Source organism: Hypanus sabinus, chromosome 8 (assembly GCF_030144855.1).
Source record: "Hypanus sabinus isolate sHypSab1 chromosome 8, sHypSab1.hap1, whole genome shotgun sequence".
NCBI lineage: Eukaryota > Metazoa > Chordata > Chondrichthyes > Myliobatiformes > Dasyatidae > Hypanus > Hypanus sabinus.
The window spans coordinates 153079780-153099561 of record NC_082713.1 but is presented as its reverse complement, the minus strand read 5'-3'; the positions used below and the strand labels follow the sequence as shown (position 1 = coordinate 153099561).

At 38.1% G+C, this 19782-nt stretch overlaps 1 protein-coding gene across 1 annotated transcript in view; it reads right to left on the bottom strand.

The window, feature by feature from the left end:
- The window catches only part of foxp2 (forkhead box P2), a 550159-nt gene that overhangs the window by 17958 nt on the left and 512419 nt on the right, over positions 1-19782 (bottom strand). The window contains exons 15-17 of the mRNA XM_059978258.1: positions 19229-19350; positions 17737-17806; positions 11076-11239 (exon numbers count right to left, since the gene is read on the bottom strand). Of these exons, the coding sequence (XP_059834241.1) occupies positions 11076-11239; positions 17737-17806; positions 19229-19350 (356 nt within the window). The remainder of the gene's footprint in view (positions 1-11075; positions 11240-17736; positions 17807-19228; positions 19351-19782) is intronic.

The following is a 19782-nucleotide window of genomic DNA, read 5'->3' as shown; positions in this document are numbered from 1 at the left end:
ATACCACCCCTGAGTACCACGAGAGGCAGTAGTGCTATTGATGTATATGAATACAACAGAAAAGTATCAAAAGCTTTGTTCAAAGTGTATTTATTCAATGTCACCATATACCCTGAGATTTAATTTCTTGTGGCATACTCAATAAATCCAATAACCATAATAGAATCAATGAAATACCACACGAACAGGGTAGGAAAACAGTCTGCAAAGGACAACAAACTATGTAGATACAAAAGAAAGAAAAAAATTAATAATAATAATAAATAGATAACTAATACAGAGATGAAGAATCCTTGAAAGTGAGTCCATAGGTTGTGGGAACACTTCAATGATGGGGCAAGTCAAGTTGAGTGAAGTTATGCCTTCTGGTTAAAGAAGACTGAGGGGTAATAATTGTTGCAGAACCTGGTGGTGTGGGTCTTGAGGACTATGAATGCAAAGAATAAAAAGACATTTAACAGTTTATTTTTGTATAATTTTTTATTATGATTAAAGTTTATTTTTATTAAAACAACTGGTATTAAAAATGCCCTTATGTGTTTTCAAGCGCTTAATGGATAGACAACCATCTCTACCAAATGCTTGGAAGGTATCACCAAGTTTAGGCTTCAGCTGCTAAAAATGGATAGCCATGAGGACTGGGAGCAGTTCAGAACTTGGTGCAGGAGAAGAAGAAGAAGAAGAAGAAGAAGAATGATTAAGAAGGTTGAAAATAGATCATAACTATAAACTTACAGGGAGTAATACAATTGAGTAAAGGCTTTGTCAAATATGAAAAGGAAAAAAAAATCCAAGTTTTCAATGACACAAGCCTGTGTGTGGTAGCATCTTAGCTATCAGGAAGGTGCAAAAATGATCTAGTGTAATTTGAACAAGTTGGGAGATACAGCAAATGCACATTGGGTGCAGTATACCTTAGATAAATGTTATGCTATATACATTGATTCTAGTAACAGAATGATAGATTATTATCTGAATAGTGGTGAATAAGGCAAGGGAGAGGTAGAATAGAATCTGTTGGCCCTTGTTCACAGGTCACTGAAAACAAGCATTCAGGTGGAGTCAACATTTCGGAAGACAAATGCCATGTCGCTCTTCAATGCAAGAGGATTTCATTCTAGGAGCAAAGATATGTTACTGCAGGTACCAGCTTGAATCAAACCCCAGCTGGAGTTCAATGTACAGTTTTGATCTGAGGAAGGCTGTTCATACCTTGTCATTGGACTGATCTCTGGGATGGCAGATCAGTTACGTGAGAATAAATAGGGTCAATTGATCTGATATGGAGTTCGGAAGAAAGAATGGGGATCTTACAGGACCTTTGAAATTCTAACGGGCATGGAACACTATCCGAAGAGCTGATGTTCCCAATGGTTTGCGAATCCATAACTAGGAGTCACAGCCTTAGGGAATGGGATAGTCAATTTAAAGACAGGATCAGGAGATATTTCCTCACCCAGAGAAGGGTAGTATTCTGTTTCACAAATGCTGGTGGAGGACAAGTCATTAAATATATTCAGGACAGAGATAAAAATATTTAATGCAAAAGGGATCAAGGGATATAGGTAGAAAGCAGGGTCAGGATACTGAAGTAGATGATCAATCATGATCATATTGAATAGCAAACCAGGCTGGAGAGGCAGAACAGGTTAGCCATGCTCCTATTTTCAATACTTTTCAATGGTTCTTACCAATAATATCAATTGATATATGCAGAATTTGACAACACTGATATAGTTACAGCCTAAAATAAAGCTCAACAATTCTGAAACTACTGCCTCTTTTGTATTTGTCAAGCACAGGAATGGGTTAGGTAAGAACTGGAGTTTAGTGAATCCCTTTCAAGCCCCTTTTATGCATGCTGACACAATTCAGACCAATGAATCAATGGTAGTCACTCTTTGAATGTAGAAAACACAGTAGACAATTTGCATACAATGCAATGAACAGAAACAAGATAATGACTAGATAATTTGTTTCCGTAATATTTATTCACAGGGATACAGGAGCAAACTCCAATAACTCCCTTTAGACAATGAATCCCAGGACTATACCACACAGTCCATCTGGATTAGGTAGGTTCTGAAACCACAACAATATGACACAATGAAAGCCAAAGCTGGCACACCTTTCATGGTTCATTGACTTTCAGTCCCAATTTTTCCATTTAACAGCTAGCAAGTTATGACCTTGTGATATAATGGCTTCAAGCTATTATAAGGATAAACATGTCTTCCTACCCCACTGAAATATCACTGAGAAGTCAGTTGCTATTGCTACCTCCGGGAGGGTGGACCTCCACTGATAGTATCTGTTAAGGTCAACTTAGCTATCTTTCCTGTGAATGTTTTAGGGAAAGTTATGAGGGCAAAGGTAAGTCAAATTTTATTGTTTAAAGGTCACCTAGACACTCCATGAGCTATGTCACAACACAAGAATATGCTTATTTTATTGGTATAAATTGTGTCAGAATGCTTGAAAGTGATTCAATAAACTCCAGTATCAACCTAACCCATTCTTGAGTTTGATACATAACATTCAACCATAAGACCATAAGGTATGGGAGCAGAATTAGGCCATTTAGTCCATCGAGTCTGCTCCACCATTTCACCAAGATTTATCCATTTTCCCTCTCAACTCGAATTTCCTGCCTTCTTCCCATATCCCTTCATGTCCTGATTAATCAAGAATCTACCTCTGCCTTAAATATACCCAATGACTTGGCCTCCACAGCCACCTGTGTCAACAAATTCCACATATTCACCACTCACTGGCTAAAGAAATTCCTCCTCATCTAAAAGAATTCTAAAAGAACGTCCCTCTATTCTGAGGCAGAGTCCTCTGGTCTTACACTCCCCAACCATGGGAAACATCCTCTCCACATCCACTCTGTCTAGGCCTTTCAACATTCAACATTTGATAGATTTCAATGAAGTCACCTCCGTTCTTTTGATTCCAGTAAGTACAGGGCCAAAGTCATCAAATGCTCCTCATACGACAAGCCTTTCAATCCCAAAAGCATTTTTGTAAACCTCCTTTGAACCTTCTCTGAAGGCAGCACATTCTTTCCTAGATAAGGTGCACAAGACTGCTCACAATACTCCAGGTGAGTCCCCACCAGTGCTTTATAAAGCCTCAACATTACATTCTTGCCTTTTTATTAAAATTCTCTTGAAAGTAATGCTAACGTTGCATTTTCTTTTCTCACCACTGACCCAACCTGCAAATTAACCTTTAGAGGAATCCTGCGCAAGGACTCCCAGGTCACTTTGCAACTCAGAATTTTTAATTTTCTCTCCATTTAGAAAATGGTCTATGCTGATATTTCTTCTGGCAAATTGAATGACCATACACTCACCAACACTATATTCCATCTGCCACCTCTTTGCCCATTCTCCTAATTAATCTAAGTCCTTCTATTTCTGCTTCTTCCTCAAAACTACCTACACTTCCACCTACCCATGTATCATCCACAAACTTGGCCACAAAGCCATCAATTCCATCATCCAAATCATTGACATATAATGTAAAAAGAAGTCCCAACACAGACCCTCGTGGAACATCACTACTGTTCAAAATAGGCAGTAGGTTCAGAATTGTTGGACTTATCTTATGTTTGGCCTGGTCTTTTTGTCATTCATTCATAGAGTCAGAGACAGATCTAGCTCAGAAATAGACCCACTCACTCAATTCTGACTATCAACCATTTTTAGAGATTTTTTTTTGAAGAGAGAAACAAGACAGTGGACATTCCTCATGTGGTAAGCCAAGTCTAGAAGGTTATATCACTTGCCATTCAGAGAGAGCTAGCTACTTGGATGAACTCTATGGCAGGAAGCAATAGGTGAAGGTAGAACTTTGTTATTTTTTGGACTAGAGGCCTGTGATTAGTGATGAGCCACAGGACTTGGTGCTGAGTTTACTGTTATCCATTATTTATGTATATAACCGGTATGGATGAGCATGTACAATGTAAGACAACGTCACCCCTTGGTCTCCTTTCAGCACCCGCAATGCGTGATTGGAGTTCAATTCCCTCCACTGTCTGTAAGGAGTTTGTATGTCCTCCCAGTGCTGGTGTGGATTTTTCCTGGATGCTCAGGTGTCCTTCAACATTCCAAAGATGTACAGGTTATGGTTAGGATTGATAAGTTGTGGGCATGATATGTTGGCACCAAAGGTATGGTAATACTTGCAAGCTACCTCCAGCACATTCTCAAACTGCGTTCGCCGTTGATGCAAACAATGTATTTCACCGTATGTTTCGAAGCACACCTGATAAATAAAGCACTTTCAAATCTATGCTCCAAAGAATAAAGAGGTTTGTAAAATCATAAGGGAGATAGATAGGACAATGCACATTGCCTTTCTAACCCAAGATCTAAAGGGAATGCATTTAAAGGTAAGAGGGTGAGGTTTTAAAAGGGACCCGAGGAACAACCTCTTCACAAAGAGGGTGGTGCATACCTGGAATGAGCTGTCAGAGAAAGTGATTGAGGTTGGTACAATAATAACAAATAAAATACATTTATAGGCACATGGATAAGAAGGATTGATGGTAAATGGTCAGCATGGCCATGATGTATTCCATGCTGTGTTACTCTGTGATTAACAATCTATTTATATATTTTTTTTATTGAGATACTGTATGGAACAGGCCCTTCTGGCCTTTTCAGCAATCCCCCAGTTTAACCTTAGCCCAATCATGGGACAATTTATAATGACCTACCAACCGTTACCTCTTTGGATGGTGAGAGGGAACTGGAGCACCCGGAGGAAGCCCTCACGTTCACAGGAAGAACATACAAACTCATTACAGGCAGCAGCGGGAATTGAACTTGGGTCAATGGTATAGTTAGGCATTGTGCTAACCACTACACTACCATCCCACCCCATTTTTCTCAGATTTTATTCTTCCCACATTTTTATCAGCTCCCCTCAGATTCCACTACTCATCTGCACACTAGGGGCATTTTAGAGTGGCTAATTTACCTCCAATCCACATGTATCTGGCATAAGGAGGAATAAAACCCTGGAAGGAACCCATGGAGTCACAGGGGGAACATGCATACTGCAACATCCGAGATCAGGATTGAACCCCCGTCTCTGGTGTTGTGAGTCAGCAACTCAGCTAGATGTGCCACGGTGCCTTCTTTCTTCCTTCCTTGGACTGAAATATTGTTTTTTTTAGGAGTCAAAAAAATTTGAGCTCAACTCCACCCCATCACGACTGCCTAGGTTCAGAAGATAGACTCAAAGTACTGGGTTGCACCCAGCAGGATACTTGGCCGCCTACTGAATCTTTGTTCAGTAATAGTATTCCAGTTCAAGTCAGAAGGATTATTTTTGGCAGCAGTCCAGTCAGTTTCAGGAAATGGAGAGCAGAGCACTGTCAAGAGAAAACCTGCAGATGCTGGAAATCCAAGCAACACACACAAAATGCTGGAGGAACTCAGCAGGCCAGGCAGCATCCATGGAAAAGAGTACAGTCGACATTTTGGGCTGAGACCAGCACTCTCACTGGTTATAAGATTGATGTCCAGATCCATTAGAGCTTTTTACCTATTATAAAGATCATTGGCTGTATCCTTCTTAGGAGAATGCACTTTGAAGAGTAAAGACAATAAGTAACAGAACATAAAGAAGCCTTAGTTTCCTTTCCCAGTAAGTAATCCATCAATTTCATGTGTCTGATGAATTAGGAACTGCCCCAAAGCAGAACACAATAGACAGACAGCAGACAAAGAGTTTATTTTATAGATTAAAAAGACAGTAACAGAGAATATACTTTATATGTCTGCGAAGACATTCAGTGCATTTATCTGGCAAGATTTCCTCACATAAATTTCTCAAACCTGATTACAGAGAGACCCTCTTGCTGAATATTCCTATTAGTTCATCCCATTTATACCAAGAGCTGCTCACATGCTCTCCACCATTTTGCCAACTTCTGGTTCCTTGGCTCCTCTGCCACAACTTCATTACAGATGTCTAGTGCTTGTGCATGTCCATCCCCCATTAGGAAGTTTCCAGAGGTTGGGGGATGGAAGGTGGAGGTAATTCAACAGTTCATTTGTGAAGCTGCAGAATTCAAAATGAAAAATAGAAGAGGCTTCTACTTGTAGTCACATTAACCAGCACCGAATAGCCGCTATTGCTGCCAGTAATCTCTTAAAAACCAAATCAAATGTAAAGCAGCTTACTGCTTATTTTAAATAGCTGCTTCCTTACAATGCCATGGCAGTTGCTGCCCCAGCCCCGTAACTGCTGAAACCTTCATTGATTCTGTTGTGGCCAACATGGACATAACCATGCTTTCTTGCATGTTGTGCAGTTGGAAGTATACTATAATAAATCTCATTTATCTATCACATCAGAGCGTGCTACTGTACATCGACTTCTAATCCCTAATCACCTATACTGAATTCACATCCTTGTAAACAAATTTCTCCATGGACTCATCTTTCCAGTTCTATAACCAAATGGAAACTCCATATTCCTTTAGTTCTGTTCTCCTATCCAACCCCACCCAGCTTCCGATGTTACCATTCTGCTATACAAATCTCTGGAATTCACTCACTAATAATCCACTTCCTCCTCTTTCTTCTTTTAGATCTTAGGCCATCTCTGACTGCCCTGATGTACCTTTCTTTGTCCAACTGTAGATGAGTGAAGTACCCTAGAGCATGTTATTATGTTAACAATATAAATACAGCATACTGTTTTTGCTGTCAGCCTCTTAAGCTAAGTCAGGCCAACTCCACCTTTCATCCTCGAACCTCTGGATTCTAAAACCAGCAGAAATACCTTAGAGTATCTACCCTCTGTAGCCTTGTTTTGATAAGATCACTGGTTAAACTTTTAAACATGAGAAATACAGTCTCTTTCCATGTAATCCTTCCTCAAATGATCACATTTTCATCTTAAGAATCAATCTAATAAATCTTTGCCAAATCCTCTCCAAGGCAAGTAGATCCTTCCTTGGTTAAGGAGCACAAAGTTGGAAGTAGTCCCCACATTCTCAAGGCCCAAAGTAATTTCAGTAACTTTCTTATCCTTATGATGTAACTACCCTTGATTTTAATCTCCTTTTAACATTTGCTGTTTTTAAAAAAAACATTGCCAGCTCTGTGACCTCTCCATACGATTGCATTTAATCATTCTTTCTGGTAAACTTCTGCTGCACCCTCTCTGAAGTCATTACAGTGGTGCCCAGGTTTATACGTCATGCTTTGGCAGAGTTTATGATTACTTGGCACAATTTCCTTACTGTGATGTTTCATATCTGCCAAATCGTCAAAAGAAGAGATTCACTTTGTCTAACTCTTTTCACATAGGACTTTTACCCCTTTGAATATATACAGTATATCTATTTCTTATTTGAAAGGTATTTTTGAATCTCTTTCCTCTATCCTTTTAGACACTTCATTCTGTATCATATCACACTTCCTTAAACTCACTAACATATCATTACTGCATCTGCCAATTATTTTATATTTATTTATGTTTGTTATTGATCATCTGTTAATAATGGGCAACACGATTGTGAACTATTAATTCTTCCCTTTACCTGCTCTCAGGTGAAAATTCAACTGCAGCTTTTGCGGTCTTTCCACATAACCTGACCCTTATCCTTGTGTATCTCCTCTACACGTCAGTTATATATCTTGCTCACAGATCTCAACAGCAGGAGTTTCCAACTTTTTTTATGATTAAACAAGAGGTCAGTGGACCTCAGGTTGGAGACCCTTGCTCTACAGGATGAAAAATAAAATCAGTTACATTTGAATGGTGGAGCAGACTGGACAGGCTTAATTCTGCTCTGTATCTTATTGTCTTATGGAAAAACCTTCACATGATATGGACTGATCCTGGTGACACCAATGCTGTTGAAGCAGCTCCTTTACTATCTGTTTGACATAATTCTTTGATTATATATTCATGGAACAGACTTCTCCAAACTACCTAAACAGCTTCTGATTTGATTTTAAAGGAATAGTGAGTTTTCAAACTGTGTTGGTGTGAATCCATATTCAGTTCCCATGTCACAATGCAATGAAACACACTACTTATTACACTATAATTTTGCTCTAAACCTTTCGTCATCACTCATAGATAATTCTACCACAGCATCTTCAAGACATACATTCTTCTTTGAAATATGTTTATCGATTCTGCAGCAGTCGTAGAGTTCACCTTTTCTATGCTTACAATAATCCCAGCCTTTTTTTACATGTTATGATGTTATTCTTCTCTTGCCACCACTCAAAAGACCATACCTTCCTCCCCACCAAATATAGAGAAACTTAATTTAAATATATGCAGATATTTCCTCAAAAAGAGTGGAGCTAACAAACTGATAATGAACTTCGACATTTAAAATAGTTAAAATGTTTACTAGCTGCATGAAATCATTGAAGAATTGTTACTATAGGTGTTTTGGGACTGGATCATGTATTTTCATTGTCACTAATGAAATTATATGCTGGAAAAAAAAATCACCTATGTTAATCCCATAAATTAAATTAGTATTTCATCATTATGGGAACAATCACATTTAAGGGAACATATCTATAATAGCTATCTGCCTTGGTGACTCACATGAAGTGAATAGAATTCTTGCAGACTTAAAATACTATAAACTTTGCTCAAAAGTTGGCATCCATAAAGAAATCCACAGTTTCATCTCCGCCAGCACTTAGTGCTAAGGAGAACGTTAATCTCCCTTTCCTAAGAAGAAGATATGCTGTGATCATACAGGGCAGAGCATCAGCAGCAGCTTATATTACTTTTAGTTTGGCCCAAGGCTGTAGTCCTGGTCTTACAAGATTAATTTTAGATACAAACTGATTTTATTACAGCTTTCCCCAAAAGTATTGTCCTCCTCTCCATCAAAGCTGGTGCCATTCTCCCTCTTCTTAAAAAAAACACTTGATCACTCACTCCTTGTCATTATAAATGCCATCTCCAACCTGTTTTTTCCTTGCTGTGTTATTGCTCCCTAATATCATGCCCATCACAACTATAGGTTTGTTTTTAAATGTCCTCAATTATATTTTTGTCCTGTTATAGATCAAAGCCTCAAATGACTTCTTATGTAAGAGTAACAAGGATAATCTATGTCTCCCTTTCACTCCTGATCTTTGATATGACTGTCCATCTTCAATACTGTTATTCAGTGAACGGATGACATTTATGATGGTTACCTTCTAATCAACATATTTTTAGCCAGAGAATTTATAGAACTAACTTCTCCCATATGCACACCACAACTTATGACAACACCAGTTCTTGGACTCCTCTTACTTCTCATCCACATCCTTTACAGCAAATTCAAGCATGCGTTTAGTTAGAGACCAAAGACAAATTTTGCACTAGTGATTTGGATTTCCCTCATCCAATGGGCTTGAAATTGTTGAGGGCAGCAGCTAAAACAAAAGGCCCACAGAAGTCTCATCTCTTGAACTGTATTTCTTTCTCCCTCCTCTCACTAGTCTTTTGTACCCCACCTAATGCTTGAAAAATGGTGGTGATATTTCAGAAGCAAAGGAAAATTAATTTTCTATTTTGCAGTTTTACCATGACTTTCTGAAACTACTCTGGAACTGATGCCAAAATTCAGCTACTAAGAGAGTTACCTTCATTCCTCTGCAATGAATTATAGCCATAGAGCCATACAGCACAGAAACTGGCAATACCACCCAGTTTGCCTTCACAGCCTTTTTGCCTATTGACACATATCACAATTGTCCACATTATGGCTTTATTTTCCACTGCCTTAAGATTCCTGACACCAATTTCCGGATACTTCTGTTTTAGTTAATCTCCCGCCTCAACTTGTCCATCCTCCCCAAGTAAAACGAGAATGCTGGCTACAGCTTTTAACTGAATGAAACTTACAGATGTTATATTTACATAAGATAGTCTGGAGATGGTGGAAATCCAAAGCAATGGACGCAAAAATGCTGGAGGAACTCAGCAAGTCAGGTAGCATCTATGGAAATAAAGAAATAGTCGACAATTCGGGCCGAGCCCTTTCTTCAGGACTGAAAAGGAAGGGTAAGACAATAGAAAAAAAGGTCGGGGGAGGGGAAGGGGAATAGGTAGATGGTTATAGGCAAAGCCAGATGGGTTGGAAAGATAAAGGGTTGGAGAGGAAGGAATTGGATAGGAGAGGAGAGTAGATCATAGGAGAAAGGGAAGGAGGGGACTCTCCTTCCTTTTCTCCTCTTCTCCACATTTAACAGTATTTCAAACTTGCTGCTATATTTATATTTGTGAAGACAAACAAGGCTGATGTTACATTATGTACGGCTGATTTTTTATAGAGATCCACACATACATTTAATAGCTTACAAATGTGACCCATATACTCTTATGTATGTCTTTTGTATTATTACAGGTGAAAAATAATTACAGTCTTCTGAAAAAAATATTATGTCTGTTATATTGATAAATGGAGTTGCTGTTCCTGTAAATATCTGTATTCTTACCACATCAGTTGTATTAATGTTTAGAAAAGACAGCCTGTTTTTGCCTTGTGCCTCCATTATAGCCAGTTAAAGGGAATTCTCATAATGAGTTCACCCACTGCAAGTCAGTAAACAAGGAATGGCCACATGTTTGACATCACTGATTAGGACCAGGCTTTTCAAAGCTTTATGCATATTTCTGAAACCCACAGAACATTAATTTTTAATGATATCACTCTCACTGCTCCATTAAAAGATGGTCTAGAAAAGATTTTAACATAATCAATCACATAGTTAGCTACAAAATATTAACTGGAACAGTGGCCTTTTGCATAAAACATAACATATAAAACCCTCCAACATAGGACTGCAAGTAATTAAAGTTGAATATGTAATCACTTCTGTTCATGCACTAGAATTTTCTGACACCAACAACAAGGTGCAAAATACTTTGCTGGCCTATATATAGATTGTAGACGGAAGACAGAGATAGATTATAGAATGAAGCCAGATATCCTTGTTATGCTTTTATAATAAAAAGTGAACAAAATACTTCTTTGTGCCTGCCAATAAAACTAACGTATATGTGTTGCAGATGCTTACATATGTTGCTGTGGAGAACATCCTCGGCTGATATTCCCATTGCTGTCGAGGTGATCCAGTGAACCATTGAGGTCTTCATGGGCTGCCTGCAGTAAGCCACTGGAGGTGGTGTTTATCAGGCTTGGGTTACTAAGTAAAGGTAAACTACTCTCTGCGAGTGCAGCCTGCCAAAAATAAGCATAAAATAATTGATGAGCCTAATTGTTTCAAATCTGCATTTAGGATGACAGATTTCATAAGCTTCATTAAGAGTGCCTTGTGAGAAGTCTCAATGATACATTACTGTATAAATATTGACAATATATTGTAATTAGATATCAATCTTCTATTAAACATTTAAAATGATCAAAATGAAATTTAACTTTGTTGAATACTATATCTTCTTTTTCCCCAAATGGAGAAGTGAATCACCCAGGTCATTATAGTATCCATTCCTCCCATTTAAAGCTTAGCTTCATAGTTAAAAATGACATTTTGTAAAAAGCTGTTGAATACCTTTGAAACCAAACTGAAAACATGTTCTATGCATTTTTTTAAAGGCTCAATATCTTTGCTACTTCATTCCAGTATTTAGTCCAACCACATTCTCACATCCAGAGCTCCAAGATTAATTTGCAGATTTTCATTCACAAAATTGCTGTACTTTCCAAGTTACTTGATGACAGCTTTAACCTAGATTTTTGTTTCAATTGTACTTTTGGAAGTTCCGGTAAAGGATGGTGTACTTCATAATGCCAATCAATTATTTTATAAGAAACAGAAGAATTATATTTCACTTTCTTATAAAATAAGATGAAATTTAGTAAAGTGCCTCATTCTTTTAAACATAAAAATTAATCCTCTTCTAAAGTGATCAAGGTAGTGGATGGAATACATTCTTTGGCTAAAGAAATATTCAAGCATACATAATGAAAAAGTGAACTGCTATGTCCACATCAGAAACAACTTGCTTAACATTTGGCTTTGAAAATTAGAATGAAGCCCTGATTTGTAAGTTACACCAATTTTCAAAAATCTCTATTAACACTCATTCCAAGACATGGCTCAGGATACTGTGCAGGTAACAATTTTTTTTTATTTATCAATCTGTATTGAAGTTTTTAACCTGATTCTGCCAATCCTAAATTTCTCATTTCATAGCTCTGAACTTGCTACTTGTTCATATCATGATATCCTTTTCCATTCCTATGTTACCACATTCATATTTATCGGCATGACAGCTAATGAAAGGTTAAGCTAAAGAGGCAGTAGGTGTGTCAATACTGGTCGATACTAGTGCTACCTTGCTGGGGCAAATTTATATTATTTCAATAATCAGCTTTATCAGATGCCAACAGAATATTATTATTTATCCTTTAAAAAATAATTAGCAATGTCCTACTTTGGTTTGCAGAATGCATACTTGACAACCTGAAATTTTGTTAAGAGCCTTCCACTTTAATCCTCCCTTGGATAGCTTCCATTTGGACAAGAGAGCCTCTGGCAATTCACTGGTATATCTGAGAAACCTACAGAATTTTGAACAACTCCCAAGTTCCTTGCCACATTCACAAGGATATTTTTAAATCATATTTCACTTCATTGACATTTATCTAACTAACCTTTTGCAAGAGGTGTTAACACTGAACTTCATAAACACCAGAACATAAGAATTAGGAGCACAAGTAGGCAACGTGGCCCTCCAAGCTACACTGCCATTATTCATTGTTAATCAATAATTTCCCATCTTCATCGTCAGTTTCTTCCAAAATCCTTGATTTCCTGAATATCCCGAGATCTATGACCTTTATTTTGAATGAGTTTAATGGCCTACCAGGGTACAGAATTCTAAAAATTCACCATCCTCTGAGTGAGGATGTTTCTCTTTCCCTCTTAAGTACTGGCCCCTGTTTCCAGGGCCCTGGGCTGGGGGAAAATATCCTTCCCACAATCACTCTGTACTGCATATTTCCAGATTTAGCCACGTTGACCTTAACTATACAGAATACTGAAGACATGATCTCACCTTGCCCTATATATTGTAACAACATCTATGCTAGAATGTTTTTTATTAAAGGGAACATATCATTTGACGTATTAATTGGTTGTTGCACATGATGTTTATTTATGACCCTTCATGCTCTGCTGTCCAGCAATCCCCGATTTAATCCTAGCCTAATCAGAAGACAATTTAAACTGACCAATTAACCTTCCAACCAGTACTTCATTGGACTGGAGAAGCCAGAGGAAACATTTGTGGTCTTCGGTAGAACATACAAACTCCTTACAGACAGTAGTGAGAATTTAACTTGGTCCTTAGTACTGTAAAGTTTTGTGCTAACCACTACACTATGATGCCATCCTAATTACAGTGAAGGAAATTAACCCGTAACCTTTCATGCCCTGACTAATCAAGAACCTATAAACTCCGTTGTAAATACACCCAAGGACCTGGCCTCTGCAGTTGCCTGTGGCAACAAATTCCACAGAATCACCACCCTCTGGCTCAAGAAATCTCTCCTCATCTCCATTCTAAATGGACGTCCCTCTATTCTGAGGTTGTACCCTCTGGTCTTACACTCACCCACTATAGGAAACAACCTCCTCACAAAACAATTTAAGCCTTTCATCGTTCAATAGGCTTCAATGAGATCTACCTTCATGCTTCCTAATCCCAGTGAGTAAAGGCCCAGCGCCATCAATTGCTCCTTATACAATAACCCACAATAACCAATGATTCCTGGAATCGTTCTTGTGAACTTCCTCTGAACCCTCTCCAATGTCAGCACATTCTCTCTTAAATAAAGGGCTGTCCTTGAGCCTGGTGATATGTGCTTTCAGGCTTTTGTACCTTCTGCTGAATGGGAGGGGGACAAGAGAGAATGTCCGGAGTGCATAGTGTTCTTGGTGATGCTGGCAGGCTTACTGAGGCAGCAAGAAGTATAGACAGATTCCACAGAAGGGAGTCTACTTTCCATGATGTGCTGAACTGCTTTCACAGATTTACAGTTTCTTGCAGTCACGTGCAAAGCAGTTGCCAGACAAATCCATTTTATATCTGGGCAGATACTTTCTATGGCACGTCAATTAAAAATTTTTAAAGGTGGACAGGGCCATGTCAAAGTTCTTCACCCTCTTCAGGATATAGAGGCACTGGTGAGCTTTTTTAGTTGGGCCAGGACTGTTGGTGATGTTCACTCATAGGGATCTGAGGTTTTCGACCCTTCTCCATCTCAACACCATTGATGTGCACAGGAGCACGTGCAATGCCCCCACTTCCGAAAGTTATTGACCAGCTCTTTTGTGTTGATATTTGGTTCCCTCAGCCAGTCATGATACAGCTTGTGAATAGCTGGGGCCCTAGCAGAGATCTATAAGGTACTCCATTAGTCGGACACTGCTACTCTGAGAAAGGCACATTAATTCCCCCCCCCCCTTTGCTTTCTGTTTGCTTATTAATCTACAATCTATATCACCCAATCCCATGTTTTTCCCTGTCTGATCTTTAGAAAATCTAAATACCCCATATCTCCCTTCTCTAATACCTACAGCCTCAAAGCACTCCAACAGATTATTCAAACATGACTTTCCTTTTATATATTCATGCTGGCTCTACTCAATCCTATTTTCTTGTCCAGTGTTACTTCATTATACATTACGGAATTTCCCCACTACTGATAACTGGTTAAAAAGCAGCAGTTTACTGTTTTCTCTCTCCCTCCATTCTCAAATATATATTACTTAGCTGGGCCAGCACAGTCTAGTATAACCATATAAACATGTAACAATTACAGCACGGAAACAGGCCATCTCAGCCCTTCTAGTCCATGCCGAATGCTTACTCTCACCTAGTCCCACTGACCCGCACTCAGCCCATAACCCTCCATTCCTTTCCTGTCCATATACCTATCCAATCTTGCTTTAGTAGTGGTTGGTGTAATGCTTTACAGCACCCTCTCTAAGATCAGGGTTCAATTTCCGCAGCTGCCTGAAAGGAATCTGTTCGTTCTCTTGGTGACCACATGGGTTTCCTTCGTGTGCACTAGCTTCCTCCCACATTCCAAAGACAAAAGAGTTAGGGTTAGTAAGTTGTGGGCGTGCTATGTTGGGGCCAGTGGTGTGACGGCATTTGCGGGCTACACCTAGCATTTCTCGTACCACGCTGGTCATTGGCACAAACTGTATATCTCGATGCGCACGTGACAAATAAAGCTAATCTGAATCTGATCTGATCTAACATGAAGATATGTTTTGGCTACAGACCTCTGAGAAACAAACAATGTGGGGTGATTGTCAGAAAGGCCAGTGACAACAGTTTATTCTGAATAGGATGCCATGGAGTCACCTGGCAGGGAAACAGGTTTTTCAGTTCTGCATAAATCACCCACTTATACTAATCCCACATTTTTCCCACATACTCAGTCAGCTCCTCTAAATTCTACTACAACCTTACACAACAGGAACATTTGCCGGTTTACTAACCTCTCTGTCTTTGGGAAGAAACCAGAGCACCATGCAGCCATGAAAAACATACAAGTTGCAGCAGGCAATCCCAGAGATCAGGATTGAAGCGAGTCAGTTTGAGCAGCGAAGTAGCAACTCCGCTGGCCGCTTCAGAGAACAATTGCAATATGTGTAACCACTGGGATTAGGGTATCCACTGATCTGATGACTATCAGCTACAAATTCCGTTACTCATATTTTGATAAACATAGTCAATAAATTACTGACAATCTTCTAAATCTTTTTTCCTTGCAGTATCCCTTCCTGTCACCACAAAACAAGCTAAGTTGCACCACATCTTACCTCTCTTTACTGTTCAACTGCAGACTCAGCCTTACCAGTATCTGACCATGGGCATTACACTGACTGTTGCTACATAACTCAGTCTGAGCTCAGTGCTAGGCAGATGCAAGTTTTCACCCACCAACAACTTCGGCTGATTTAAGAATACATAAATGAGATTGCAACTTTCTTCCCATTTGTAAGAAGATGAAGGTAGATGAGATCTTCAATAAGCTGTTTTTTTTTGTGCTGCCATTAATGCTGTGGTTTTCCAAACTATAATCTTTATGGTTATTTTCACATTAATATGCATGTGAATAAGGCTAAAAATATCAAATTAATGAATACAGAAATAAACATGAATTTTGCAACCAGGATGGAATGCTCCCTATGTCCTCAAGAGAAATTAATTCAGTTCCTTAGTTTTAATTATAAAGCCAATTTGTGCTATCAGTGTATTTTTGGAATTCAATTGCACACAAAACATTAATATATTCACCCCAAGCATTTCTATATTGTGTTTGATAAATAGCTTTGCTATCTTTATCTCCCAATTACGTATTAAATTATTCTCATGTTTTACCTAACCACCTCTAAAATAAATTGGCAAGCAATGGATTTAAATGATCATTTAATTAGTTGCATTTATGTTTTCACGTAGTTAAAGAGTTGTATATAAAAGCCAACTAAAATACAAGAACCAATTTTTCTAGATATTTATGGACACACACACACACACACACACACACCAGTAAACCTACTCTATAAATGTAGAAAAAAATCTTATTCCTATCTTATAATTTCTATCAAATAATGTTATCAGATTTTTCAGTCAGAATGAAGAAATGCATCATCCTGTGGATCTCTCCATGGAAGCCATCAATACCAATTTTTTTGACCCCCTGTGAGACAAACCTGACCGGCAAATAGAGAGCTATTTCCAATTAGTTTTCTCTTCTTTTTCCAGATGCTAGACTAAAACTGGTAATAACACTGGAGTGTTAGTCAAGACATACATTCTAAAAATCACTAGTCTGAATTACCATCATTACAGCACAAGTCTTTGAGACACCTGCATCTCAATTTACATTACAAATGTAAATACGGTCAGCTAAAATGTTACCAATTTAATGACTGATGATATCAATAGTATGACTATTGATATGCGTGAGATGAACAGTTTAAAATCTCGGTTTTTTTTATCTGCAAAGGTTAGTGTAATGGGTTACTGAGTACCTATAATGAGAAAAGCAAAGTGAACCTTGGCAGCTCCTCTTTGAATACAAGGTTTGACTAGCAGCAGAAGCAAGTTCGAAATGCAAACCAATTTGTTTCCACTTCTAAGCTGGGCTTGTACTGAATGGTTTAACCCCAGTGGCAATTCCCTGCTGACTGTTCTTTAACTCCAAAGATCCTGATTCATGTTCTAACAAAGCATCTCCTTGACTTTAAAGAATGACCAAAACTTTACCTCGAAATAAAAGTCATGACATTTTGCCTCTTGTGCATAAAAATTATATATTGTAATTAAACTTTAAAATTTTTGCCATGAGCGCCTCATTCCCTGGCTCTATGATGTGAAATCATTTATGACAGCTTAGATAAATATTAATGCATATCCACATGCATTTACAGAGGCTGCCATCAATCTAGCATTTGATACAAAGATGATATTCCAGAGTTTGCCACAGGGTGTCCCTCTTGCTTTCTAACCACTTGAGAAATGCATTGAGTCTAAAACTATACTAAAAGGGAAAGGGATAAAAAAAAATCAAAAATCAAGATTAAAACACAGAAATTAGGATACACGAATAATATAATGATTGTGAAAGCACACATTCCATTACAAACAGTAAATAGGGCAGTCTAAAACCAGTGATCATATTAAACAATGTACCTGCAAGCTTGCGTTGAGTGCTGCTCCATACCCAAGACTTGTAGGTATATTTTTGACTAATGTTGGGCTTCTGAAAATACAGCAATGCAAAATAAATGTTAATACAACAAAAATGTTTTGAGCATTATTTTGTAATTATATGTTGCACTAACTGCAAAGCATTGCTACTTTTCAAAATGTAAAGTGAGAACAAATACATTAAAGTGACACCATAAACCTTTACAGCATATTTCAATTCCAAATATAAAATGTAGAACTAGAAATACTAAATATTCTACTTCATCCACATCTGTTCTTCTTCTCTTTCAATTCTGTTTCCCTTTTTTCAAATTAGTTGGCTGAAGATGCACTGAATGAACTTTCAAGCATGTTTTATTAGTGATAATTACTCGAGCAAGTGCTGAACAAATGCAAAATATAAACCCCAAAGTACATCATCATCAAGATGAATGGGCCAGTTGCCTAACTAAGCGGTTTCTCAACAAAGAAGTGTTTAGCTTCTCTTAATACACCTGTGGCCTCTTTAAATTATTATACAAGGCTATTAATTATACAGGCCAAGGAGAAAGAAATATTAACCAACCCAATCATTCTGATAGCGAATTAATTTGCAAAGCAGTGGAATAAGCAAGCAAAAGGTCTCAGTGCAAAAAAATGCTCATCAATACCCTCATCAGGCAAATATTTCTGAGGTCAGCCTCTTTGAGTACGGTGGCCACTGTTAAATTCCTTCTCATCAACAATCTAAAAGGACTGATACTCATCTTATACGCTAATGGTGTACTGCATTGAGAAATCGTGGCATAGGACAACAAGGGACATAAACAGTTGCAGCACAAAGACTAGAGCAATAGGTAGACAGAAAAAGTGAAGATAAGTGTGTATTTGGCTTTAAAGAGAAGTAATGAATTAACAACTGGATGTCATAGTAACATAGCAGTTATCACGATGCTATTACAGCTCGGGAGCATCAGAGTTCGGAGTTCAATTCCAGCATCCTCTGTAAGGTGTCTGTATGTCCTCCCCATGAATGTATGGGATTCTTCCGGATGCTCCACTTTCCGCCCACAGTCCAAAGAAGTACCAGTTAGTAGGTTAAGTGGTTAAATTGAAAATTGTCCTGTGATTAGGATAGGGTTAAATAGGTGACTCACCGAGCAGTGCAACACATTGGGTGGGAAAGGCATTTTCTGAACTGTCTCCACATAAATAAATAAAGTGCACATCCATAACAGCAGGTTTTCATTTCTAATATCACACAAGCAAGACGAATGCAGATGTTTGTAAGTGAAATGAGAAACAGATACAGGAAAAGAATAAAGTGATGCTTTGCCTATGAAAGAGCATGAAATGTAGTATCACTAGAGTGCACCAATCTGCCTTTGAAACTTACCCTCCAACATTCTTGGCCCATGTGAAATGTTGCAACTGGAACAGGAGGAATGGTGTAACTAGGAGTTAACTACAACAGTGAACAATACTGAAGACATACCCTGTTATCTTTTGTGACCTCCTCTTTTGGTATTCTATTTCGTCCACTGTCCACACTGCCCCTTTAACATTTTCTACTCGAACAAAACACTTGTGCAGACTAAGGTTATGGCGTACAGCGTTCTAAAGTAAACACAAAGAGGGGGAAAAGAACATTCCAAGTTTTGTAAAATAAAACCAAGGAGCAAATGAATAGCAATTTAAGAAGAAACATGCTGAAATCAGATTCCTTTCTTCTTTAATGTTTTATATCTCTATAAGATAGGAGTTTTTTTTTGTACTGTCCGACAAGTTTACCAAGTACTCTTCCTTAATTCAGTTTTTTTTTAAAGATTTTTTTCTAGGCTTACCAGGAAAACCTGCAAGTTTAGTTCTTCTTTAAAACTATTTTGAAAATTATCTACATTGTTCAGAAATTATACACTTCAGATATTCGAAAATCCAAAACCATATACATATTCGTTCTCTTTTTGAGTTGGCTATAGGCTATGTACTTTAAACAGCAGCATGAATAGCAAAACTGTACACCAATATCTGCCATTTGAACTGTCTGTG